This window comes from Ursus arctos, unplaced genomic scaffold (genome assembly GCF_023065955.2).
Source record: "Ursus arctos isolate Adak ecotype North America unplaced genomic scaffold, UrsArc2.0 scaffold_7, whole genome shotgun sequence".
In the NCBI taxonomy this organism is placed as follows: Eukaryota; Metazoa; Chordata; class Mammalia; order Carnivora; family Ursidae; genus Ursus; species Ursus arctos.
This window is the reverse complement of record NW_026623089.1, coordinates 5,741,338-5,769,064: the sequence shown is the minus strand read 5'-3', so window position 1 is coordinate 5,769,064 and position 27,727 is coordinate 5,741,338. Positions and strand designations below refer to the sequence as shown.

At 43.3% G+C, this 27,727-nt stretch overlaps 1 protein-coding gene across 1 annotated transcript in view; it reads right to left on the bottom strand.

Moving 5' to 3' along the window:
• ADAM12 (ADAM metallopeptidase domain 12) overlaps positions 1-27,727 on the bottom strand; it is a 335,474-nt gene that overhangs the window by 290,209 nt on the left and 17,538 nt on the right. Inside the window, exon 2 of the mRNA XM_026494364.4 lies at positions 3,058-3,194. Within this exon, the coding sequence (XP_026350149.2) occupies positions 3,058-3,194 (137 nt within the window). The remainder of the gene's footprint in view (positions 1-3,057; positions 3,195-27,727) is intronic.

Genomic DNA, 27,727 nt, shown 5'->3' with positions numbered 1-27,727 from the left:
GCTCCTGGGGTGGGAACACAGAGGGAAGCGAGCACTGGATGGGGAGCCCCAGGGAGGTCTCCCTGGAAGGGCCGAAGGGGACGGTCCTTCGAAGGAAATGCAGGGCTTCTTTCAGTGCGTGCAGCGGCATCTCCTTCTGCCATTTTGATTAGCGGCTACCTGATATTTGATATTTGAGACCCACAGTATGCTAAGGGAAGCTTTGGGTTCATGTTCTCATCCATCTGCCTTTTTACTTTCCATTTTGCACACTGTTTCCATATAGTCATTCCCATGTAAGAAAGCTGGAAGTTGGAAATTTCCTGGAGCATTCAAAGGCTGGGCTCGATGGAGATCCTCTCCTGGTCGAGTCATACCCTGGCATGTCTTCCTCAGGTCCGGTGTTGAGTTTTTTCAAGACATGTAATTGGAGAGGGGTCCCTACAACACTTTAAACTTGCAATATCACCTTACATTTGTGTAGCTGGGTTTTAGTTCCTGACGTATTTTTACAGCCATTATTTCATCTCATTCTTACAATGACCCTAAGAGGGAGGAAAGCAGAGAAGCTTATCCTCATGTTTATAGACCAAAACAACAGCAAGCAAGCAAACAAAATCCTGGAAGCTACAATGTATGCAAGGTCACATTCTTTCCCATCCCCCACTCTTTCAAGTGAATTATCAGTGGCAATGATAGCTTGCTTCTTGATTTGTAAAAGGCCTAATAACATCCCATCCAGATATATTTCAATCACAGAGCAGGGAGAGAGAGAATGAGAGAGAGAGACCTTGTGACAGTACTTTTTTTTTTTTTTTTTGGTGATCAGCTCTGTCAGGTTGACCAGTACTCCAGCAGTTTCCAACAGTGCCGTGGTTCTAATCTTGTGTGCTCATTAGAATCCCTTGGGGGCACTTTATAAAAAGGAAGATGCCTGGGCCTTCCCCAAAACTGAATCAAACTCTCAAAGACTGGTTGACTAGAATGATACAGGAGAGCAAAGAATAAAAGAGCAGAGCAGAAAAGCAAGAATGTATAACTATATTCTAAGGTACAGCAGGCATAGTTGTGGGAAAAAATGGTCATTAATGTATATTTTGCATACTTGAGGATGTACCCTGTTAATGCAGCTTAAAATGTTGACTGTTCAATTTGAAAACAAGACACACACATACCCACCATAAGCCAGAATCCCCATTCTCACAACAGGTGCCCACCTCTACCTCATAGAGGATTATGGCACACATGTACAAGCATGTTAACAGACATTTACATGTACCCTTTTTCATGTTGGCTCTTAGTGGTTAACCAGCACATATGGGTACACATCATGACTACAGAGCCATAATGCTGATTCCACGAGCACCATGGCATTACGACACAATGCTCTTCCCCAAATCACCTAAGTCCCTATTCTCTTAAATAATGTCAGTAACCTGGAGTTATTTTAGCGTACTAGGTATGTGCCTGCTACCTGCATGGCTCTAGTCAGGAGGTAGAATCACAGAGGAGCTAAGACAGTCATCAAATAATAATAGTTTTCTCAGTTTTCTATAAAGATGGTGCTGGCAGCCCATAGTCATCTGGTGGTAAGCTTGGTGAGAAGCAGATGTGCCAGCATGCTTCCTGATGTCTACGAGATGGCTGGCCGGCAGGAAGGATGAAGCTAGAGGTCAGAAACCAGAGCCCACCTGAACTGGTCCATTCCAGGGGCATGCCGAGAACCCTCATCAGGTTGGTGCTCTGTTACACTTCCCAGGGATGGTTGCCAGATAAAATACAGGACACCAGTTAAATGTGCATTTTGATAAATAACAATGTCCCAAATACTGCATGGGACAGATTTACAAACAAAATTCTGAAGTCAGAAGTCCAAGTTTAAAGGGGCATTCTGTACTTTTATTTACTAAATTTGGCAACCCTCCTATCAGGGAAAGCCCCCATAATGGTTTCCACCACCCAAGAAACTTCAGATTGTTCCTTATTTTTGTATTATTAATTAGCACCTATAAATATTTTAGAGACACACTTTCTGAAATAGTGTTCTTCCCTTTTCTGCATCTGTCATATCATTTCTAATTTTTCAGATTAAGGGCACGATGAACTATTCTTTAATGTCTTAAGTCTTTCTTCCAGAAAACACCATCAATACCACCATGAGTGACTTATACTTGGTATATTAAATTTGCAACAGTCTCCATGAAACAGAAATATTCAAAAAGTGCAGATTTAGTATTTGGATCCTTTAACCAAACCTCCAACCTTTCTGAATGCTCACTTTCAACTGAAAGCCTCTCTAGAAAATAATGGTATAAATCGTATTATCATTACTCACATAAAGGTGGCCCACTGCAGCCCTTCCAGAAAGCTACAGAGGATTTTCACAATCTCAACAGCTCTTTAAAAAAAATCTGTTTTCTATTATGAAAAAAATCTAAAAATAGTTCCACATAACACAAGGACAAAGCCATCTGTATGATCTCTCCAAAGAGCTCATATTTCTATAGATTTTTATCACTTTCCAACTGTTCCAACAAGTTCTGAAATTTAAGAAAGTCATGTAGATTTGGCAGCTAAAACTCATCAAAATACTACATTTAATCATTAATGTTGCAATTATTTTATATTATTCTTTTACATCATAGAAGGCTCAAATCAAATATGTATCAAAGCAAACAAAGCACAAAACCACATTAAAACTCATTTTACAAACTTTTAAAAGAGCCACATTAACCTGTTTCAACCAATAATCGATCAATGAAACCAAAATGTTGATGCAACAGAAAAATACCCAGCACTCCAGTAAAACACACAGAGAAATTGTGTATCTGGAAATGTCAGCCCCAGTGTGTTTGAAAAATAACTTTCAACAGATGTAAATAATGCTGGGCCACTCATCAGGACTGTCCCATCAAAACTGGTGTGTATTTTCTCTTAAGAATCAAGATTTCACTCGAGAAGAATAAAGTCAGCACTAAACGACAAAGCTTGAACAGAAGAATATGAATGCAGTTAACGTGATTTTTCAACTTCAGCCATTGAAAAATCCAGAAAACAAGAGAAAACGAAACAACTGACCTTTGTGCGGATGCTCTCCATTGGGTCCCAGAGGTCTCCATTCAAGAGAGAGACACGGGCCACTTCATAAGCTCCTCCCCGGCCCCTTCTTCCGGCTGGCTGCATGGAAGGTGCTGATTTGCTCCCCAGGTTCACCCCTGCATCAAAAAGAAAACGGCCCTGTTCTTCATTCTTGTCAGGAAGAGTCTGGCATCAGGCACTTATGACATAAATGACTCAGTGAAAATATTTGGAAGTCACAGGAAGCCAGGGAAACAGCATTATCTACGAAGTCACGGTCAGGGTTGGAAGTGATGAATTCTCTGTCAATCCACCCAAACAATTTTGTGATTTAAACAAAAGCTAATTTTTCCCTTCAAGTCCTATGGCATGTGCTGGGTGACGATCGAAGTCCAAGTATATACTTCCGTCCTTCAACAAGCAACAAACACAGTGGTGACTTTTTAAATGATGAATTAATGCTTTGCTTCAGATCAGCTCTCTATTAAACATCTCCAGGCTTTAGCTGTATTAAGACTAAATCCATTTACTTACGTCCCGGTGAATCAGCTCAACACAATGCCAGTTCTCCTCTCTGTACTTACGGAGGCTAATTTTATATGCTTCACTGAGTGATTCTATAGACAAAATTAATTTGCCAGTTCAGACTGACTAGACTGGTTTATGTAAAAAAAATTAAGTCATTCAATAAACTATTATATGATCTTGTTTCGTGGGGTCCTGTCGAACCAGTTAATGTCCCGACACAGGTTCAATTTAGCCCCATTTCCATAAACAATCCTAATGGAAAATATAACATTTTTTTCTCTTCTGGAGAGTGTATCACTTTCTTAACAAGTCGGGTAATTTCTCTGGGCTTGCTCTCCTATGAGGTCACGTTCCTGCTATTTGGTGCAACCACAGTATATCCCTCAAGGTAAAAGATGGGAGCAGATTCCCTCACATGTTATTCCCATTTCTTCAACCAGGACTCATAATTTTCAGACCTGAGTCATAATAGCACAGTTTTAAGTTACTAAGGAGTTCACATTTATTGGGCACAAATGGTATTGAAATTTTAATCCTAGACATTTTACAGTTCCCCAAATACTTTTAAATCCACACCATTTTATCATCCTCGATGTGGAAGTCTGCAGTTATATTCAGGTTACAAAAGGATTACTACTTGAGTATTAACTGTCTGACACAGCGCTCCGGAAAATTCTCAAGCTGGTCACAAAGCATTTAAAATCCCAGTTGTTGAGGGACCATGGGAACGGGGATGAGCAGAGAGTTAGGGATATGGTCAGTGGCAGAGGAGGTGAGTGGGCCCATTGGCCATGAGGGGTCGGGGTGGGAGGTCGTGGGGGGAGAGGACCATGAGCCACGTGAACAAGCAGAGGAGAGTGTGTGGGGCTCAGGCCTGGGATGAGCTGAGTCTTCTGGAATGGACCTGCATTCAAGTGATGAGCGTTCCAGCCATGTAACCAGAGGGGATGGTTCTAGGTGATGACATCTGTGGACACTGGTGGATGGAAGTGGAAAGAACTGCTGTCCAGATGGAAGATGCCAGAAGCCCTTCTCCTGGCTGCAGAGGGGCAGCCACTGGCAGTGTAGAGATCATGCTTAAATGACCCTTGTCCACCGGCTTGATTTCATACCCTTCATTGTGCTGCCCGGTAGTGTGACATCACTACAAGTAGGGGCTTGGGGTAAGACATCCCCCAGCACCAGTACCAACTCTTCCACGGATCAGCTGTGGGTCTCTGGTCCAGCTGTTTGCCCTCTTATTGGTTCATTCACTCAATTACTCGTTCAGCAACTATTTATTCCCTGTCTACCTTCTGACGGACACTCTGATGTCTTCCATTCTAAAAGCCCATTGTTCCTGCTTCAGGCCAGTGTGTGCTGATGTCACCTGGGTGGAGACAGCCCCTCTGCCTACAGTGCCGGGACCCTCATCTTGTATATGCAGCTTAACCCCAGAAGACTCCATTCTCTCCATCCTGTGCATCTAAGAGGACAGAGATAAGGCTGCCCTCATGACTTGTGTTCTCATATTAGAAGAAAGATGATCGGCAAGACCATTTCAGACAGCAGTCAGGACGATGAAAGAACAGGCTACAGGGGCTCTGTGTTATCCTTGCACCGCTTCTGTAGATCTGCAATGGCTTCCAAATAAAAGATAATAAGAAAAACGAGGTGACGATAGAGTCATGGAGAGGGATACTCTTGATGGACAGGCCAGGAAAGACCTTTACTTATTGGGAGGGGGTGCACATAAGCTCAGACACGAAGATGAGAACCTTCCAGCCCCACACAGAGCCACAGGAAGAACAAGTCAGCAGAGGGATAGCAAGTGCTTTCTTTTTCCATAAAATGAGGTAGAGTATGGGGAGGTCAGGAGAAAACATGCGTGAAGCATAGAGAACAATGCCCACTGGTTTCACCGGCATCATTCTCGCCCAGACCCGATCTCTTGCTCAGGACTCTCAGGGGGATTCCCATGTTGGAATTTACCAGAAGTTCATGCTGATCCAGTTATACAGCTCCTGCAGAGCCAGACGAAGGGTGCAATTAGCTGAAGGTATCTTAACAGAGAGCAGGTGTGTTATTTGAATTGGACTAAGAAGGCTTTGAAATACCAGCAATTACAGAATAAGAATTGGAGATCTGAACTTTCCCCTAAACCAGTAAAAACCATGCCACGCGCCAAGAGTCACCATGGCCAGTATTTTAATCTTTTGAAAAGTCAGGTATAACTGTTAAGAAAGTGATTGCAAGCATTTAGAAATTTTCTCTACAAAAACAAACCAATTTGATTATAAGCTATTCCTGGCATTTCTGGCAGTTAAAATTTTCAACACAAGTGGATTGCTAACTTTAGTCACAAATCCAGTTGTCCAAGGGCTTATTAAATCCAAAACAGCAGTTGCATCACCCATCACCCAGCCACTATGAGGAAGACAGGATGCTTTGCAGGGGTATTCCAGACCACGCTGCTCAAAGACCAGGATCTTCACTTAGCCTCAGACCCTTGGAGAACAGCCTTGGCATGCAACCAAACTCGCCTGAGAAGCCATATGTCTTAGAAGGAAGGGGATGGCACCATGAGGTCCAGGTCTTGCGGGTGAATCATTAGCATGACTCTGCCAGCAGGGGCGCTAGGAGGGGTAGCAAGCCCACATTCTTGATTTGGGGGAAGCTGGGGAACCTCTGTCGGGCCTCCTATATGGCAATCAGGCTGAAGCTGCACAAATCAAATGCAAGGAACATTCTTAGTCCTCTGGACATTTTTCCTCCAAGACTCTTTGGTAGCAGAGAAAGAGCGCTATTTACTCTTCTGAAGGCAAAATGTTCCAAGCAATGAACACTTCCCTTTTCACCTACATATTCCATCATCTTCATCCAAAAGAAGTCCTTTTTGGCTGAATTCTTTTTGTCTAAGAGGCTTTATTTCTAAATATTCCAAGGAGAATTTCGAGGCCGACTGTGCCAGCAGAGAATGTTGTGCAACCTTCTTAAGAAACTGAGTAACTGCACCATTCGCTGAGTACAGAATTTAGTATCTATGTACGTCGATAACGAAGCCGTCCCTCAGCTTTTTAATTGGTTGCACAGTATGCCCCCAGCAGTATCTGTAGTCAGAAGACCATTTCTTATGAGCTTTGCTTATGTATTTATACACTGGTATTTCTTTTAGATGATGCAAATAAAAATTTTATTTGTGCTGCATGGATAGACAGAATAAATTATACACAGCTGTGAGATATCAGAATGTATTTTATGGAGTGATCTTGTTGACAAACCATAAAAGCAGGTCCTGAATGATGCATACATCCAAGCCCTTAGAAGCCCAGGGAAAAAATATGACCTTATAAAATACACAGTTTGCATACATTTTGTTTTTCCTAATATTTGGGCTTCAACAAAACTCAGTTGCCTAAATAAAAAATGTGAATACTTATATTGGGGAGGAAGTTCTGGCTTTTTTTCTGTTGGGTAACCAGAAACACTGCTTGCCATTTTGATAAAATTTTTCCCCCCATAGTGGGGGGAAAAAAGCATATTAGATAGTTTGGTTTCTAACACAATTATCGTCTGTAATAACGAACTTTACTTTTCCAAGGGAAATGTGTATGTCTATTTTTGCTTTTGTCCTCGTCTGAGCTTTTCATCTTCGGACTTGATTGTGGCCGGCCAGTAGGGAAGGTATAAGACCCAACTCAGCAAGCAAAAAAGAATCTTTGCAGCCATCGCTTTTAAGGTCTTAGAAAAGCCACTGATGAAGACACCTGACCAAAAGTGACTTAAGATCCCCCATGTGAGTCACCCAGAGCCCGGCTGCCTTTGGAAGTCCTGCCCATCCCTGCTCTGGCCAACCCTTCTTCGCCTGCCTTACAAGAACAACCAACTGATGCCCATCAATGGGCTTCAGTTACGCACAGGTAGAGACGGACGTGGAGTTCTGGGACAGTGAACATCTTGGAGCCACAAGGCCTGGCCCTCACCTTGAGTCCTGTGATCTATACTCGAAGCCCACCCCTGAGGTTCTGCCCTCCACAGGACAGGAAGCATGTTCTCTCCCTTCCTAATTCTTACACGGTGGAGGAAGCGCAATGCAGTCAAAAGGCTTCTGAAAAGCTTTAATGCATGAGATTAGTTTAGGATCTCCGAATCCATGTTTCCAGACTTCTACACAGTGTTTGACCAAACCATACTAACGGCGTGAAAATGACCACTGCCTATCAATCCTTAGAAAATGTCAGGCTTAGGTACAGGTGGGTATCCACTCGAGCCACCCAATGGGCCACTGGAGAAGCAAACTCTGATGAGATTACTACTCAAGATAGAACTTAAACATCACATCTGGAGTTCTGGCTTTAAAGGGAAACCAGTATCAACACCTGCATGGACCTAAGAGAGGAGACTCAATCTGAGGCACTAAAAGTAGGATTAAGATAAATATTCTTTTGAAAATCTAGCTGGGGAAAAAAAAATTGAGGTAGCCATTATGAACTGCAGACCAATCTGGAAACTCATACAGCATTTTCCTTAGCCCCAAGTATGTGAAAGCTACAGAAAATTTTATAGAACTGAGCCACTCCTTATTTCAGGGAAATATGGTGGCAATGCTCCCATAAAGGACTAATGTATTTCCTTGGTTCAGATTCCTATTTGCAGTCTTACCAAATAACACTGTCACTCTTTCATTTCATCTGCAGACTCCCCAGATGGAAATCAGGAATGTGATTTTAAAATGACGTAGCTCAGGGATGCTCAAAAGAACCATGGCAAAAGTTAATCTGAAAAAGAGTAATCTCAGAGTGGAAAAACCTGAAACACTACTTTGGCCAAACAATGAAGGGCAACGTAAACAGCGATGTCATATTGTCAGTATGTACCTGTCAAAGGATACGGTAAAAATGATGCTTTACTTCGGGAGTCTTACTCCCCAAACCCATGGCCCCAGTGTAACCTGAGACAAACGCCAGCAGAGGTGCATCCTATAATACCCGTAACCAGCACACCTCAAAAGGTTAAGGTCGTGAAAAACAAGGGTGCTCTAAGAAACCCTCACAGCCAAGAGGAGTCCAAAGAGGCAGGACGATGGTCCTGTGGGGTCGCATGCTGGATGGGATGGAGAAACAGAAAAGGGAGAGGAGATAAAAAGTAAGGAAATCTGAGTAAAGTGTGAACTTCAGTTGAAAAGAGGTTAATTTTGGTTCATAAGTTATGATCAAGGTACAATATTAATGTCAGACGTTAATAACAGGGGAAAGTGGTTATGGGGAATATGGAAACGATCTTTGCAATTTTCCTTTACATCTATAACTGTCCTTTAAAATGAAGTCTCTTCATCATCACTTTTAAAACTTAATCTGAATCTTGGAGGAATAACGTCATTCTGGAGCAATTCAGTATCCAAAGCTCAGAGATGACTGGTGACCACGGACGGCTCCAAATAGCAGCAAGCTGGACTGCTTGTCTCTGTCCTCATGCTGCTCTTCATTCAGGTGGAAGAAAAGACACAGCAACTGCAGTCAAGTGAAAAGCATCAAGAAACTGATGAGATTTTCTAGAGTAGGAAAAGGCAGAGGTCTGTGAAAATAGTTGATCCTCAAGCAACTGAAAGGCCCCCCACGTGCCCCCAGATACTCTAGAGAACAAAGAAATAACAAGTTGCTGTGAATACTTCAACGTTTTTGGGTGATTGGCTACAAGGCTCTGGGGGAGTACAGAAGTAAAAAGTTGGTCTAGGAAGGTGACTCCGAGTGAGAGTTACATAAAGGCTTCGAGAAAAGGATGTTGAAACAGAACCAGATTCTCTCAGAGCCTGAGATTGTACTTATCCACACTGGCAGGCTCAACTGTCAAGATGAAACCCAGTGTAAAGGAAGGAGCCATAGTGTCCTGAGTCGGAAGGCACATCTGCACCCATCGCAGGTCATATATGGACGACCTTGGGCAAGTTCCTCCTCCTTGACACTCAGCTTCTTTCTGTGTCCAGGAGGCTATGGGAACATCACCCACTACACCAGGCTGGCAAGAGGACCAAGTGAGATCATGGATGTAAAATGTACATGGGTGTCATTTAGCTTAGTTTTCTGTTTGTTTTAAAATCAGAGTTTGGAAAGAAATACACTAAAATGCTCTTCCAGGTTTCTTCTGAGTGTTGGGGCTATGAATTCATTGTTTTTCTTCTTTATGTTTGTATTTATCTCTGATTTTTCTATAATCAGTACATATTACTTTTATGATGGATAAACTTTAATGATGAATAAAAAATAAACTTAAAAAAAATCAATCACTTGGACTCGTGACAACAAACCAACTACTTGAATGTTTTCCTTTCTTACCGGCTTTCCTGGCATCACAGATATACAGACTTGGGCATGCCAGAGGACAGAGCCCATTTGGAAATAAAAGCAATCAAGCACTATGGAACAATTACAATTTTGAAAAGATACTTTATATGTCATTTCCAAACTCAAAGAAAGCTGGTTATAGCTTCCCATGAATGTTTCAAATGGATTCATATCCCAAGCATTCATTGTCTCTACTACACAGAAAAATAATTCTCCATGCCCATAGTGTATACTGTTTGCAGAGAGCAAAATCATTTACAACATTAACTTATTTTTATACCCTTTGCTGGTCAGTGTAATGCAAGGACCATTTTACAAATGGTCAGACTGAATTACGTGATTATATGGATTATTCCTAATGTTGCCTAAAGACAAATGGCAGAATTAATGGCAAAAGCCAAACCCTTCGCATTTCAAAAACATTCATCCACTTTGCCCTTCATAACAGGGACCAAGGCATGCTGCAGGAATTCATTTGATTACTTTTGGGGATTGGAGTGGGGTCAGAATTTTCCAAAATTTACTTTGCAAAAAATAACAAAAGGGGAAAAAAGAACCAATGATTAGAATCTATACTCCAGGAGCCATTATTGATAGTTAACAGCAAAAGGACAAGAATAAAAACTAGTTTATTCCACTCACTATTATAAATTTAGCAAATGGAAGTACACAACAGTGAGGGAGCGGTCACTTTCCATCTACACTAGAAGCTCAGTTCCATCTGAGGGCAGTCGCTAACATCCTTAGTGTGCCATGTCTCACCACCGACCCACTTCTGCTAGAATATACACTGATCTGGCAGCACCTGACCATTCTCTGGCCAGGCCTTGCCTTGTTCCGCTCAGCCTCCTTTCTCTGGCAGCCTTCTCTCCCTGAGAGACTTGAACCACCCCCCAAGTCCCAGCTCTGGGCGGTCTTCCCTCTCTACTCTGACTATCCCCCACAGAACTCATTAACTGTTAAGTTGAGGTTGCCCAAATCGATGTTTCCCCATCTGGCCAACTCATGCAAGTGCAGTCTGTCTTACAATACCTACTGGGCACTTTAATTCCTATGTCTTGTCACCCTCATCACCTCAGACTCAGCATGTTTAAAAAATCAGTGTTTTCATTCCATTCCCTAGACAACAGAGCATTCTGTATCACACATGTCTTGCCAATGCCACCATCATTCACTGCTCCTTAAGTCACGTGGTCACATGGCTGGGTGATCTGACGCAGTCCTCGTCTTATGGCCCATAGTCAACAGCTCCAGCAAGCTTTTTTGTGCTTTGTTTTGGTCTCTTTTGTTTTCTGAAAACTCTCCTACTTCTTAATTGAATCCTTCTAGATAGACTCATCACCTGTGGGTTCTCCCTCTTCCAGTCTTAAAGGAGAGGTCCATTTGAGAAGAGCAAAAACCTACAGCATTTGGGATGGAGAGAGACGTGAGCAGAAGCAAAGGGGTAAACAAGGCTGGATCATGGTGGGCCTTCCAAGGCAGAGTTTGGATGCTATTCGTGTGCAATGGGAAGACATTCTGGAGTAGAGTAGTAAGCAGAGTAAATTATCCCTATTGGAAACATTCTCTACATGAGAATGGAGAATATGAAAGCTGGAGAAGAATGGATAATCGAGAACCATTCATTTGCCAAAGATGCAGTGTTGAGCATAGGTGACATAATCAATCAGCACTTATCGATCCCGATGGTGAACCCTAACTGAACAACTGCTACACACCACGGTCCACTCTAACTCTTTAAAAGTTTAACTTGTTTAAACTGCACTACACCCTACGAAGTTTATCTTCATTTAAGACATGAGAAAATAGGCACAGAGAAATTAGCCCATGGTCAAACAAATCACGAAACTGGGAGGCCCATCTACACAGCCAAGTTCTAGATCTGTGCTCCAGCCATACTGCACGATATATGAACAATCACTCTGGCCTGGAAACACTTGAACAAGATTCAATTCTTTCCTGTGTCCTAAAGTCCTAGACCCCCAATCCCTGATCACTTCATCTTGCTCGCTCTGTTGTGACCACACCAAGCACCCGTCTGACACCTTACTACACCCAGCTGTGTCCTACCTCATGTTCTTTGCATTTACTGCTCCCTCTGCTGAAGACTGCCAGCTCTCAAACCTCTGCATGACCCCAAATCTCATTTGTCATGTCTGAGCTCCAATGTTACCACTTGAGAGAAGCTTCCTCCCAACCCAAGATCCTCACCTGCCCATCATCCCATGCTGTTCCTTTCACAGCTACTGTGAGTACCCGAACGTGTTTTATTTATTTATCCATTGGTCTGTCCCTACCTCCCTACCCCCTAATCTAAAATCACAAGAGGTAGGGACTTTGTCTGTCAAATTCACTGTTATACCCTCATGTGCAGACATGACTTTATTTAATGGGTTATTACCAAACAAAATCATAAGTTCCCACAGCCTTGTTGTGATCATAATGACCTGGGGAGGGGGCTGGGGCTTGGAGGTTCTGACAGGTGATTTTTAGCTTACCCAGCAATGTCTGGTCCCTTGTAGGTCAATGCACAGAACCAAACCCACATGTGTCTTATTTATAAGCCAGGATTCCAATTTACTTATTTTTAATGAGAAAGAACTGGCAAGTCAACCTGAATCCTCATCTAAGGCATTTTGCTCATTATCTTACCAGCAGGAAATCTTCCTTGAAAAGCCAAATTAAGATCAGAACAGAGAACTGAGGGACCATAATAGAAATTGTGATCATGAAAACCCAATATTTCCTTCTCTACTCAAGAGTATGTACCTGCCATGCTAACCAAGGGAGAGCTGAATCTCAGCAAGTGTGCAGCGCACCAAAAGGAAGCAAGCACAGGCTGATTACTTGAACTTGACTCTATAGACTCTAGGAGCTCTCGAAGGCTAGCTCCCAAATACTCATTAACTCATAATGTAGAGGTCTCTCCTACCGCCATTTGGACACTTCATCTTCTTTATGAGAAAAACGCACTTTGAGTTTTAACTCAGATAACAGTTTATGGACCTGAAACCCCATGTGTGTTTATGAGAAAATATATTCAGAATTCCAAAATGCAACACCCCGGGCATATCCTCTGCCTCATGCCCCTACTATAGGAACATTTCCTCCCCCTTCTCTACCTGCTGGACACTCAACTGTAGGGACTCCTTTGGCTCAGGTAGTTTGGGGGTGGGAACATGGCAAGATTGGGAGTCCTGGCTTCAAGGCGGTACCTGGAGGAAGTAAGGATGGGGGATTATGGGAATTAGCAAGGACTACCTGCCCACATCCTAACGACCAAAGGAAAAGTGTGGCTGTCTGGAGGCAGGGGCAGATAGTATTTCACAACTGTTAATGTTCTAGTTGTTGACTTTGCCGGTTGAATTGGAGGGACCCAAACAGGAATCCTAACAAATAGTCCAACAGGATTAAAAAAACTATTACAACACAGGGTTAGAATCTTAAGTTCAGGGGTGCCTGGGTGGCTCAGTCATTAAGCGTCTGCCTTCAGCTCAGGGCATGATCCTGGAGTCTTGGGATGGAGCCCCACATCAGGCTCCTCTGCTGGGAGCCTGCTTCTTCCTCTCCCCCCCACCCCACCCCCCGCCTATGTTCCCTCTCTCGCTGGCTGTCTCTCTCTGTCAAATAAATAAATAAATAAATAAAATCTTTAAAAAAAAAAAAAGAATCTTAAGTTCAGAGAAGTTTTAGTTCTCTGAGATTTGCTATTTATTAGGCATATAGAATGACTTAGGAGCATTTTTAATAATTTCAATTAGGAATACTGTCATTCTCAGTTTTCGTCAAGTTTAGGAACTTTTAAACTACTTCCTCTCAATACTACAAATCTTTATTCTGATCTGTCTCCATGAGACAACAGAACTGGCCAAGCCCATATAGCCAACAAGCATCTTACCAGAGCAAGTGCATTCGTGGGCCGAGCATCATTGCCCTGGTTTAAAACTCATACTAATGCTGCATTAATTGTTTTAAATGGATTCTCAATCCTCGATAAAATTAGCGCTGATATGCCATCCAAGTGTCACCACAGTCACCACAGTGTCACCACCAAGTGGACCACAGTCACAACCCAGAGCTTGCCTTGTCTTTCCCTCTCCCAGCTGGCCACACAGGGAGCTCACCGGCATCCACAAGAGGAGACACAAGGTTCCGTGGAAGGAATGCTGGGGTCAGGGGAGACGGGGAGGAGAGTGGACAGGGCTCTCTCTTGCCCTTTGCTGGATGTGAAGCATGACTGTTTTCTGTCTAGTCAGCAAGGACCGGGTCCTGGCAGGTCGACAACTCAGTAGCCAATCACAGCCAAAAGTTCTCAGTAGCCAAAAGGTCTGAAACAAGCCCTCTCAAAACTAGCTGAGCAGTTGTGGCATGCCTGTGTGGCTCAGTTGATTAAGCGTCCAACTCGATTCCAGCTCAGGTCATGATCTCAGGCTCCTGGGATCAAGCCCCACGCTGGGATCCCTGCTGAGCGGGGAGTCTGCTTGTCCCTCTCCATCTGCTCCACACTCCCCCCCACTTACTCACTCTCTTTCATAAATAAGTAAATAAATAAATAAATAAATAAAATTTGAGCATTTGTAAAGGGGAAAAACCCCACATTTCTTTGTTTTAATGTGCATTTGTTCCTGAAGTTAAACTTTTTCATATTTTTATCAGTTATTTTCATTTCTTAATTTGGGGATTATGTTTTCCTAACTCTTGCCCATTTTTAATTGTTTGAATTTATTTCTATGAAATGTTATGTGCTAAGAATATTAAACAGGCTTATTTCCAAAATGAACAAGCAAACAACTCCCGAGTCAACCAGCATCTTCTCCCAGAGTGGAGGTGGCTGTCACCTCCAGTGGGGATCCCCCTTCTGCTGTTCAGGAGCAGCAGGGAGGAGGCGTCGGGGCACCGCCAACGGCACCATGGGGTTCCACGTGAATTGAGACCACATGCAGCCTCTGACATTCTGGGACCCTTCTAATGTACATAACAGTACACAATACCTAACCCCCGTGAGAGCGGAGGAAATTACAGGAGATGACTTGCGGAAAGAAAGCCTTGTGCTTAACACCTAGCCTGTGGCAGAGCTCAAGCTTAAATAGCCATTTGGGAGGGAAGGAAGGAAGGAAAGCAAGTTTTCTGAGTGTGGGTTTCCTGCCAGCTTCCAAGCTTCCTTCAATTGGACTTGCTTCTGCCCTTGGAGAGCACAAGGTCGAGTGAAGGAGTCTAGGAAGCTGAGCTCCTTTAAGAGCAATCTGAGTTGAAGTGGGTAACGGACTGCAGTTGACATGGTCCAGGATGCCAACTGCACCAGGCTTCGGGCAGGTGCGCTCTGGGCATCACATGAGCGGGAAGAAGGGCCCAGAAGGGGAGGGAGGGAGGGAAGGACCAGGTCCCAGGTCCGCCCGCATAGTCTGCACACACACAGCAAGGAGGGGACCCGTGAGGAAGTGGAGGTCTCTAAGGAGAAAAAGATGTTACCCCGGCGTGTGCTATCGGTCTGCTCTCAGACTTTGTTCTAACAGACATTTGTGTTTATTCTACGGACTGACAGACACTTCCTCCATCTCTATTCCCCCACGGAATTGCAAACTCACAAAACCTTCATCACTGAGGAATTTTCTTTGACAGTCACTGTTTATGAGAACAGACCGTAAATCAGGGTCTGTGTAGGGTTGCCAGACATAGGAAACAAAATTATGATGTCCAGCTCAATCTGAATCTCAGATAAACAACAAACGAGTTTTTTTTAGTAGAAGTATGTCCCCCACACTATGACGAGACCCTGATCTGAAATTCAGACTGAGCTGGGCGTCTTCTGTTTTATCTGGCAGCCTCAGATCCAGGCTCCTTGAATAGCTCGCTGGCCCACAGAGCCAAACAAGTTCGATCAATTCGTAGGAGCACATTCTAGCTTCGGAATTTGAAATGAACGCGAGCATGCCCGAAATGTAATTATTCTCAATCAATTCAGAGTGGGTGACAATATTTACTGTGGCACAGAATTTGAGACCAAATAACCCAGGTGACATATTTCAAAGGGGAAAGAGAGATGGTAAGCTCACTCGAAAGCACACCTCTTAAGTAACTGGATCCTCTTAATCTCGCAGCTTGTGTAACCCAGCTGCTGGAAGACAAAATCTATACACAATAAAGAGTTTCATTCAGGGGTCCACATGACTCCATCCGTCACTGAAGCACATGTTTGGCACGGATTGAAAGCCAAAAGCAGTCTAACAAATATTTCAAAACTGAATTTATATCTTTCTAACACATGGTTTATATACAGATGTAATACCTAGAGAGCTTTTCAGTTCTCAAATAATATCCTGGCTAAACTACAAATGATGTCTGCAGCAGACCACAATACCAAAATTATTTGCTTTTTAAATACGTTAAAGAAAGCTAAGTTTATGAGGGGGCGGCTGCCAGAGATGCCTGCTCTCGTATGCAATTGTTATAAGGGGGCAAAATCCAAATACATCCACTGGAAGCTAAATATTTGCATAATTCCTTATACAAAGACGGAGCTCCTCTCTGAAGATCCAGCTTCGGGATGAAACTACCAAGGATGCTTAGAGCTCACGCTTGAAAAGTTCTGAGTATGCCCTCCGTCTAGGAAACTGCTTGAAGGTCACCTCGGTAACAGGGCAGATAGAAGGTTTGCGCCTGCTGTTGGGGGGGGCAGAGTGAGTTAGCATAATGGCTTTCCCCAGCATGACAGTGCGCTCAGGCATCCTGGCCTGTCCTAAGTGGCTTTCCCCCAAGACAAATTTCTAGATGAGAACTGAAAACTACAAATATTTTGTCTTCAGCGTCAAAAAGCCGCATGTTCGTAGACTTTCTTATCTTCATCGTTTTCAGTTTTCCTCCACCTATCCGAGAGCTGGGGACACAGCTTCCGTCCATCAGGGAGCAGACGGTATTTGCCACTGGCTGCCCAGTGCATCCTTGTAAATACTCCAATACCCTCTCTGCTCCCAAGAATAAAATGGAAAAATGTAAACTATCAGCAAGCATGGTCCCCATGCTGGTACCCACTGAACATCTACTAACTTTCCTGTGTGTCCCAAAGATTTCTTTCCTAGCAGGGATGGATGGGGAGCAAGAAAATCATCACATCGATTTTCTGTGGAAATGATATAATTTATATTTTTTAACTTGACAGTATTGGCAGAAATCAGAGCCACATGGAGAGAAACTCTCCTCCTGAACGGGCACGCGCACGTATGCACACACCGCACACTCCCGAGCTCTAGAGGGCAGACTCTGAGAAAGGGAGGGGAAGAGGGGACAGGGACAGCTGCTTGCGGTGTCATCCCCACAGCGTGCCTCAACTGGCCCTACAAGGTGACCAGCATTTTAGGAAGCTGCTGCCCCAGGGCCTGACTGTGCACATTTCTTGGAGGACTTTGTATGGTGGCCTGGGGGGCAGGAAGGAGCAAGAGTGTCGTCGATGGCAGTCTGGGAGCCAATGTCTCCCAGGAGCTCACAAAGTGCTTTACCCAACCCAAACTGTCACGGTAGGTTGTATGCACGCCATTCTCCTCATGTGCAGGAATGGGGAGAGGACGGGTGGGAAGTGAGCTTCGGGGAGGCCAAGGGCCTTGCAGAGCTCACACCGCTGGCAGGTGGCAGAGGACTGGCTCAAATCCGGGGCTCCACCTGCCACGGTCGCCTCAGACTCAGGCTCCCTTGACACCACACCCCCCCTCCGCAGTGGTATGCCTGAATTAGGGGCTTCAGTTAGCCGAAGGGGGCTGGGAGGCAGGCTGTGGCCAGGCTTTCAGCAGAAGCTAGGCTGTGGCAAGGTGCATCCTGAGGTCCAGGCCCCACTCTCAGCTGAGGCTGGTACCAAGCAACCTGGGCCCCCTGACCCTTCAGTCTGTCCCCTGGACTCCCCTCCAGCTTCAGGTTTCCTGAATGACCTGGGCCTCGCCAGATGCATCCCAGTTGTGACCAGTGGTCCTGCTGGCTCTGCCCTCCGCCAGCCCCATCCAAGTCAACAGACTCTCCAACCTGATGCCCAGGCCAGTTCTCTGCCTCTCTGGAAGCCACACTGCACCCTCAAGGTACAACAGATCCCTGTCCCACTGGAGAGCTGCCCAAAGCCTCCCATGAGGCCCTGCAGGCACCGTGCACAGTCTTCCTGATGTGGAGCCTCGTGTCACAGCACGTGGTCATCGCCTGGCCACCTGGGAGTTGGCCTCTTAACAGAAGCTTTTACTTTGAGCCCCAACCCCCAACACCTGGGACCTACCACATGCCAAATAAGTGTGTTGAACAGATATGATAGAGGGCATGGGGTCCAGAAGTTGTCAAGTGAGATGCATGAAAATGCCCTGGCTGACAGTTTGGGTCCAGAGAGAAAATGCCAACCTCCTCATCAATGAGACAACACCTCCATCTGTGCACTGCTTTCCCGGCATCCTCTTCTCCGATGAGGGCACTGAGCCCCCAGGGGCCCTAGTTGGTTTCAGGTGTCATCCAAATGTCCCATGATTCAGGCCTTAACTCTCACCTGGTCTTTGGACTCACACCTAGGAGTGGACAGTTGAAAGCACTTGCAGGTCACAGGAAGGCTCTGGTCTTTCTTCCCTCTCCTCTAGATAAAGGATCACCAAATTATTCTGGGATCTTCACTGAAGGAACCCAGACCTTGGGTGTCTCAGGACCCAGGCACACTAGCACCACGGCTGGCTGGGTGTAAGATGCTCTCAGACAGGGCACTGATCACAGGGGATACATTATTCCCTTCCTAGACCCCTTCCAAGTCTTTTAATTAGGGCAACATCTGTTTGGTGTAATAGACTTAACACTGCCCCAGCCTCTGGCTGACCACCCTTTTTCACAAACGAAGCAGGGCTCTCGCTCCGGGACATCAACAGGCACCACTGTCTGGCTGAAATGTAATAACCCTGCTGTGTTTTCTTTCCATTTATTTTTACACTCTTTGTGACAAGTGATACTGGCCTTCCATTTATAATATGGAAGTACAATTTCCTCCTTAAATAAATTGAAGTAGAATGTGTATATGTTGACTTAAAGGAAAATGTAAGATAAATAAAGAAAAGATGTTATTTGAGTAAATAATAGCACAGGTGATATCCACATTTGAAAAAGTCATGAAGTTCTCAATGCCAACTTGGGAAACTTGGTAGTGCATGGACTGCTTAGACCACAGCTGGTCCACACTGCGATGTGCTGAATTACTGAAGCTCCTCGATAAATAAGCAGGCCCCCACCCCAGCAGAGATGAGATCCTGATTCAGGGTACAGTACCAAGTGGGGTATGAATCTACTTCATACCAAGCTCTATGGATGATTCCAATGCAGACCATCTGGTAGACCAGTGGTCTCAGAGACCTTGGCCTTTGAATCAACAATTCTTGACCACCACTCTAAAATCAAAGCACAAAGGCTGCTCTTATGATAGGCACGTCCCTGTGTGATGATTTCTACTATGATCAAAGCAGGCTTTGCTCTACTACTCCAGAACATCTATCTTTTCATCCATGAGACATTCAAGCATATCCTACACACAAAATACAGCCCATAGATTGAAAGAGAATTACCACTCACTCCCTATGTTCAAATGGGTGCAACACCTAATGAGTGGAGATGTATGAGACATAAACTCGACAGCAATGAGCTCACAACATCATGAGGTCATTATTGAACTCGCCAGCCTTTACTGAGCACCTGCTATGTCACAAGCCCTTGGGGCTGAGAGTCAAAGGTCACAAGCCCAACTCTGAAAGATTTCACAGTATGAAGTGGAACAGACAGAGGTGTCAGCACCCAGGAAGAACGCCTACCACAACTTGGAGAAAAGAACTGGGGGTAGAGGTGGGAGGGCAGTCAAGGAGGTGTCCCAAGGGACAGAGAGGTTCACAGGCACAAAGGGGAGATATGCAGAACAGCATCCCGGGCCAAGAAAGCAACATATATTTTAAGTAGCCACGTGGATGGTAAAACAGCGCGACACTGTGGTTACATTAGCATGTCACTCTTTCCTTTTCATCTGTAGAGGATCTCGACCTGTTCATTACAGAGCTAAGTTCTGGGAGGGCCTCTGATAGCTATATGAACTCAATAGGAGATGCATGAGCCCTAAAGCTAACCACTGCTTTTGAGTGCACAAAGGTAATGCAACCCAGCTCTAGCCCAGCCCTGCTCATATGCCTTTCGGGAGATTTCATAATGAGCCCAGAGTCCCTAAGAGGAGTGGGAAACTGTCTTCTGTAACCAGCTGACTGTGCTGGCACAGCCAGCCCTAGGCTTCCAGCTGCCCTTATCCAGGAAACACACTCCCCAGGGATAATGTCCCTTTGCAAGTCTGTAGAATCTTGTTTTAACCCCAGCCAGGGGACTCATGTTCATAGCACATTCTGTATGCTTAAATGTAATGTCAAAGGAAGGTAGCCCATTTAAATTTGAGATGACATATTTTAAATAATTTTTATACTGATTAAAAAAAAAAAAAACTTCCTTAAAAGAAAAGATATCTGGGGCACCTGGCTGGCTCATTTGGTGGAACATGTGGCTCCTGATCTTGGGTCATGAGTTTGAGCCCCACGTTGGGGACAGAGATTAAATAAATGTTAAAAAAAAAAAAGATATGCATGTATTTACTTATTTTCCATTGATACTTCATTTGTGCCTCCATGAAATCCTGCTCCTTCACTAGTTTGGTATCTCTCTTCGGACAAGTCATTTGACCTTTTCAGCCTTACCTTCCTTGTCTGAAAAATGACACATTTATGGATCGTCACCTTGGCTTTTTGGGGTTCCAAGAATGTAGTATTGTGGTTTTAGGAGGAAAATCCCCAGAATGTGTCCCATCATAACGCTGGTTTAAAGCACCTGGCTCCTGCCCTCCATCAGCCCTCGGCTTTTGAGTATCTACTGGTCCTCTGTTCTGGGAGGAGGGTCGAGGGAGGCATTCAGGAGTGACCGCACATGCACATGGTATCGGGCAGGCAGGAGGCACTCCATAAACATCTGTGGAGGGGATGGTGAAAAGGGTAGTAGCCATAAACTGGGTGAGTTTCTAGTTCCTTCTGTATCTCTAACATTCTGTATTCTGTACGCCTTGCTAGCAATGATACATGCAAATAACATTTGAGTTTAAAGTACTTTTTTAAAAAGTGGGGCCTTAATGGAAAAAAATGCTTAATGCTGAAAACAAACTGGTTGGCTAATTCAGAAAGAAAGCTCTGTGGGAGGAGTCTCGCAGGGAGAAAAAGTACTCAGACACACCCAAGTCTTCCAACGTGTTCATTTGTAAAGTGAGTGCCATGGAACTGACAGAGGCAAGATCTCCCGTCACAGCTACTAAGCCATTTTTATTTTTAACAGAATACTCAAAAAAGATAGTCAGTCAGTGAAATTCCAACTCTACACTCTGCATTTTGCAGTGGGGGCACCATAAGGACATGGAAGTTTTTCGCTTTTTTATATTGAAACTTGCACTGGTCTGGGGCAGCTGGGTGGCTCAGTTGGTGAAGCGTCTGCCTTCAGCTCAGATCATGATCTCAGGGTTCTGGGATAGAGCCCCAAGTCGGGCTCCCCTCTCAGTGGGGAGTCTGCTTCTCCCTCTCCCTCTGCACCTCCCCCCTGCTCGTGCACACTCATGCTCTCACTCTGTCAAATAAATAAATAAAGTTAAAAAAAAAAAAAACTTGCACTAGTCTTGGAATTCACAGTCATTCACAGAAAATATGCCCCCCAGAGATCTGACGTCAATCTTCAAACAGCAATTCTCTGCAGAAAAAGGAACCATTTTTTTAAAAGTAGAAAATGTTTTAAATTCTATCTAATGAATACTAACCATCAAAATAGATGGCAGGAAGCCAAAAATTTCCTAAAAGGAAAATGTATGGTTTCAAATGTATTTATTATCAGGAGACAGGAACATAAATGAACTAGCAAAAAAACAAAGCCAACAACAAAATATAAGAGCAAGGAGTTAAAAAAAAATACAAGCAGAAATCACTAAATTAGAAGCCATAAATAAAAGCAATAGAGTCAATTACTAAAACCAAGACTTCATTCTTCAGACAGACCACATCTATATCCAAAACTCTGATAAGTCCAAACAAGGAGAAAGATCAATTGTAAAGAAAGAAATATGTATATTTATAGGTACAAAATTTAAATTACAATCAAGTACTACACATTCTTTATACTAATAAGTCTGAAAACATGGACAGAAGGTTTTTCAGGAAAAGAGGTTACTAAAATTGGCTCAATAAATAGCAAAACCAATGGTCATGTAAGTAGCTGAAAAATCTGTAAGAGATTTATGTTCCATAGAGATTCTGGGCCCAGATAGTGGTAAGGGAAAGTTTTGAAAGCCCAAAAGACAGATTATTCTTGTATTATTTTTACTGCCCCCAAACACACACACACACACACACACACACACACACACACACACACAGTCAAAGGCAGGACAAAGGAAACTTGAGGATTATGGCCGGTTGTTGGAATGGCCCTAATACTTCAGTCTCCCCCCATCTGAGCCCCAGTGAGCCCCTTGCTTCGGGGCTGGGATTTAGCATCGCAGCTCCCCTTGGCAACCCCACATGCCTTCATTCCGGGTTTGGCTACCTGACATGGTAATGAACACTAGTGGGTCAGACCCAAGCAGAGGCTAGGAATGGGCTTGAGCATTAGAACTTGTAAGTTCTTGTGCCTCTGCCTGTCCCACGAGAAGGTGCCTGGGCCAGCCTGCTGGAGGAATGGGAGAGACTTGGTGCAAAGCCCAATCACCAGATCAACAGTCAGTGGGCCCACAAGCATATGAACAGGCCTCACCATGACCAGAACCGCCCGTGTAAATCCCTGACTCACAGACTCAATACATGCTTTCTGGTTTCAAGCCACTGAATTTGGGGCCAGTTTATTGAGCAGAATGATTGTATCCATAAACAAGTAAAGACCACTTTGCCTTCTTCATTTAGAGGTGAAAAATCTTAATTAGAACACTAGGAAATTAAATTCAGCAGCATATTAAAAATATGATACACCTTGAAAGAGTCAGATATGTCCCCCAAATGTAAGGATGTTTTGATACTGGGAAATTCCTCAATGAATAATTATGTCAAAAAGTCAATGATATTTGTATCAGTAGATCAAAGGATTCAAAGAGGAAAAAAAAGGAAAACATATGGTGTCTCGGTGTCTAAAAAGCAGTTAATAAAATTCAATATCCAATGCTGATTTTTAAAAATTCCTATTTGAAAACTAGAAATAGATTCTTCCTTAAAATAATAAACTTGCATCTTAAATCTACAGTCAATATCATAATCAATGTGAAAACAACAGGGGCCTTTCCATTAAAGCCCAAAACATAAGAGGGATTCCTACTATTTGCACAAGTTTTTAAAACTTCTTTGACACTGTAAGAAAGCAATAAAAAAATTCAGAGAAATAAATGTAAGAGAAATTATTTAAAGGTGATATGATCAGTTACCTAGGAAACCCAAGGAAACCAACTGAGCCTCTACTAAAAACAGCAAGATATTTTATTTTATTTTTTTTAAAAGATTTTATTTATTTATTTGACAGAGAAGAGACAGCCAGCGAGAGAGGGAACACAAGCGGGGGGAGTGGGAGAGGAAGAAGCAGGCTCCCAGCGGAAGAGCCTGATGCGGGGCTCGATCCCAGAACGCCGGGATCCCGCCCTGAGCCGAAGGCAGACGCTTAACCGCTGTGCCACCCAGGTGCCCCCAGCAAGATATTTTAATAAATAGGCCAGTCCCAGAATGTATATATATAAATCAATACAAAAATACTATTACTGAAATAAAATTGAAAATCGGATCCCATTTATAATGATGAGAAAAGAAAAATAACCAAGGGCGGAAAAAAGCCTAAAAAATTCTGTGTGAGAAATGGATGACAATGCTGTCCATCCAAAATTATGGCTCACAACAGGGTAGTGTCATAACATACAAGCAGCTCATAACAGCTCAGTAAGAGAGGACAAACACCTCAATAGCAAAGTGACCCAAGGATATGAATGGACAGTGTAAAAAAGGAATCCTAAGTTGTTGCTCAAGTAAGGGGGAGAAATTCAACTGCATTAGTAGGTGTTTAAAGAGAGTCTCCTTCCCCAGCTCCTCCACCTGCCCCTCGCCCTTGCTTCTGTGAGCAGGAACTTACTCCTGGCCTCCTCCCTGCCCAGCTCCCCCAGGGAAGGGACAGTAACATCTACGATCCAAGAGACTGAGAGGAGGACCAGCCAGCTGTGACTCCGTTCCCTCCGGGCTCTCCCTCTCTTCTTGGGTCTGCCTACAGCACATTCATTCTGGCCCGCCCTCTGCCCTGTGTGAAGGGTTAGTGACCCCTCATGGAGGTGACACAGAGCAAGCCCACCCAGCCATAGGCCGAGAGCCAAATTCTCCCACGAGCTTCCTCGTAACAGCTGATAGTCTGATCCCCAACGTTCAGCTCCTGAGTAATCAATGTGCTCCGAATCTGAGAGGGGAAGAGCGTGCTGTTCGTTAGACTCCCAAACCCTGACGAGCATTAAAAATGTGAGTCACGGGGTGTCTGGGGGGCTCAGTCAGTTAAGCATCTGACTCTTGATTTTGGCTCAGGTCATGATCTCAGAGTCGTGGGATCAAGCCCATGTCAGGCTCCATGCTGACTGCGGAGCCTGCTTGAGATTCTCGCTCTCCCTCTCCCTCTGCCTCCCACCCCCATGCACGCATATACGCACGTGCGGTCTCTCATAAATTAATTAATTACATCTACTCCATCCAAAAGAAAAAGAGGAAAAGGAAATATACATACATATATATGTATATTCTTTTATACACATCACATATATATACACACATATATGTATATTCTTTTATACACGTTCTATATATATATATATATATGAGAAATAGAAAGATAATGAATTTAACTCCCATGTGAATAATGAGTTTAAACGTTAATTAGATAAAACGGTCCATTTTAAAGAAGAGACCCTCAGAATGGATTAAAATGCAAAGGCCAACTAGTTACTGTTTACAAGAAATGAACTTTGAGTATAACTTCGATAGACAGGTTGAAATAAATAAATAAATAAATAAATAAATAAATAAATAAATAAATAATAATGGAAAAGATGCTCCATGCATACACACGTATCACTAAGCATAAGAAAGCTGAGGTGGCTGAATGAATACCAAAGTGGACCTAAAAGAATTACTACGTGAGATATGGAGGAAATTTTGTGACGATAAAAGGACATAAGCAGACATTAACAAGGTGTAAAACCTACTAAGAGTTTCAAAATACATGAGAAAAAAATGGATAGAAACAGACAAATTGACATTGCTAGTTAAGATTATACTACTCTCCCAGCAACTGAGAGCAAGCTTCTAGAAGATTCAGTTGCACTGGCCACCAACTCTGCCACGTGTAGAGCACTGCTCATCCAACAGCTGCAGAAACCAGTTTCCCTCTCACCGCTCGTGGGACACTCGTAATACAGACCACGTGCTGGGGTGTAAAACTAATCTCGACAGAGGTAAAGATCAAAATTATAACCGATATATTATCTGATCACAAAATGAAATTAGAAGTTAAAAACAAAATGATATCTTCTTAAATTCTCAAATATGTGGAAATAAAGCAATGCATTTCTACATAAGCCATAGGTCAAGGAAAAATTACAGGGGAAAATTTTAAATATTTTTAGCTACATGATAATACAAACTCAGCCCTTAAAAATTTGCAATATGCAGCTAAAGATGTGCTTCCGGGGATATTTCTATTTCTAGATGGTTCTGTGGGAAAAGAAGAAAGGTTTTGTGCCAGTAGCCAAGGACCCACCACAAGAAGCTAAAAGAAGAGCAAAATCAAAGACAAAGCAGAGAGAAATACAAAAAGGTAGAAGGCTGGAAATAGAAGACAAAAGAGAAAATCTTTGAAACCAATGTTGCTTGTGGTACTAATAAAACTGTTAAACCCTTAACAAGGTAAAAAAAAAAAAGTGAAAGAACACACAATTTACCAATTTCAGGAATGGAAGAGAGTGACATTATTACAGAGAATAAGGGCATTACAATAAGAAAATACTATGAAAAATTTTACAGCAATAAATTGAACTCAGATGACATGGGTATGTTCTTTGGAAGTCACAGATGACCAAACTGACACAAGAATGAGAATTATCTGTCTGGCCCTATATCTGTTAAAGAAATTGAATTCACAACTAATGCCCTCCTCCCAACACGTGTGTGCACGCACCCCTCTCAGTGGCCAGATGACCACACTGATGGACACTGTCAGACATTTAAGAGAGAAACAGTAACAATCCTACACTAATTCTTTCACAAAATACAGGAGGAAGGAAAACCTCCCTAACCCTCATTATGAGGCCAACATAACCCTTATGCCAAAACCAGACAAGAATATAATGAGAAAAATATTATAAACCAATATCTCTTGAACATAGACTTAAAATCCTTAATAAAACATTAGGAACTCAAACCCAGTACTCTCTCTTTACACACACACACACACGAATAGAATGGGCAGTTTTTTGTGGATCTAAATTGTCCATATTCCCAGGATGAACCTAATTAGGCCACCCTGTTCTTATTTATTTAAAACTCTTCAGCCACATGGATTTCACTATTCCTTTGATAACCTACTTCAATATTTCGTGATCTGGGCTTAGTTTTTAGGCTATTTCTACAAAGGACTGATGGTAAACCACCAAGAGAAAAATGTATTACAAAAATAAATAGGGCACAACCTTAAGAAATGTACTTTTAAAATTACTGGGAGTTTATCAACAATGAACTCTGATGTTCTCAAACAGTTGTATATAAAAATGTTTTTCACCCAAACCACTGAAATCATACAGTGTGGACATAAATAAAAGGATAACCAAGGTCAATGTAAGGAAACAATATGAAACAAAGTAAAATTTGTGAACTGCAAATGAGCCTGATGTGAGGTTTTATGTTTTTTGTTGTTGCTTTTGTAGTTGGCTGCACTTAAGTTCTGTTTTCAGAGTCATTTTATCCCCCAGTTGAATTTTCACTTCAAAGGTTTAACATGGAGTAAAGAGGGAATGAAAAGAAACAATGTGAATATACATCTGAGTTTATCTTCACCTGGTCACTAGGTGCTGGCGAGAAAAAACCCACCCCAAGGCTCCGTCCAGTTATTCGAACCCATCTTTCCACCCGCTGCTTCTCGGGGAGGTCGTGGGAACAGGCTAAAGCTGGTAGAGACCTCTTCTGATTTTTTATTAAATTATCAGCTCATATCCTCTACCCAATATAAAAATAATATTCCAAGTAGAATTTCATATATTTCCCAGAGATGTTTCTTTTGGATCACTCAAGATACTAACCACCGGGTGCCGGGGTGGCTCAGTCAGTTAAGCGACAGACCCTTGATTTCAGCTCAGGTCATGATCTGGGGGTCGTGGGATTGAGCCCCAGACGGGCTCTGTGCTTAGCACCGAGTCTGCTTGTCCCTGTCTCTCTGTTCCTCCCCCTGCTCTCTCTCTCTTCCTCTAATAAATAAATAAAATCTTTTTTTAAAAAGGATATGAACTACCCTTTCCACACCAAATATTAGGACACATGGTCTTTTTAAAGAAGATTGTCCAAATATGCTGATGCATTTACATGAGAAGTTGCACACAGCAAGTCTGAGTAGAGAGCTTTAGGGAAACACGTTGGTTGAAAGAAAAAGCATCACACACAGCGGGGCAGCTGGCTCGCTGTGCCAGCGTTGACGGAGCAGCTGTGACGCGCTGGGTGTGGGGGACAGTGGTGAGTACCACGCACATGGCCTCTGTCACCCTGGCA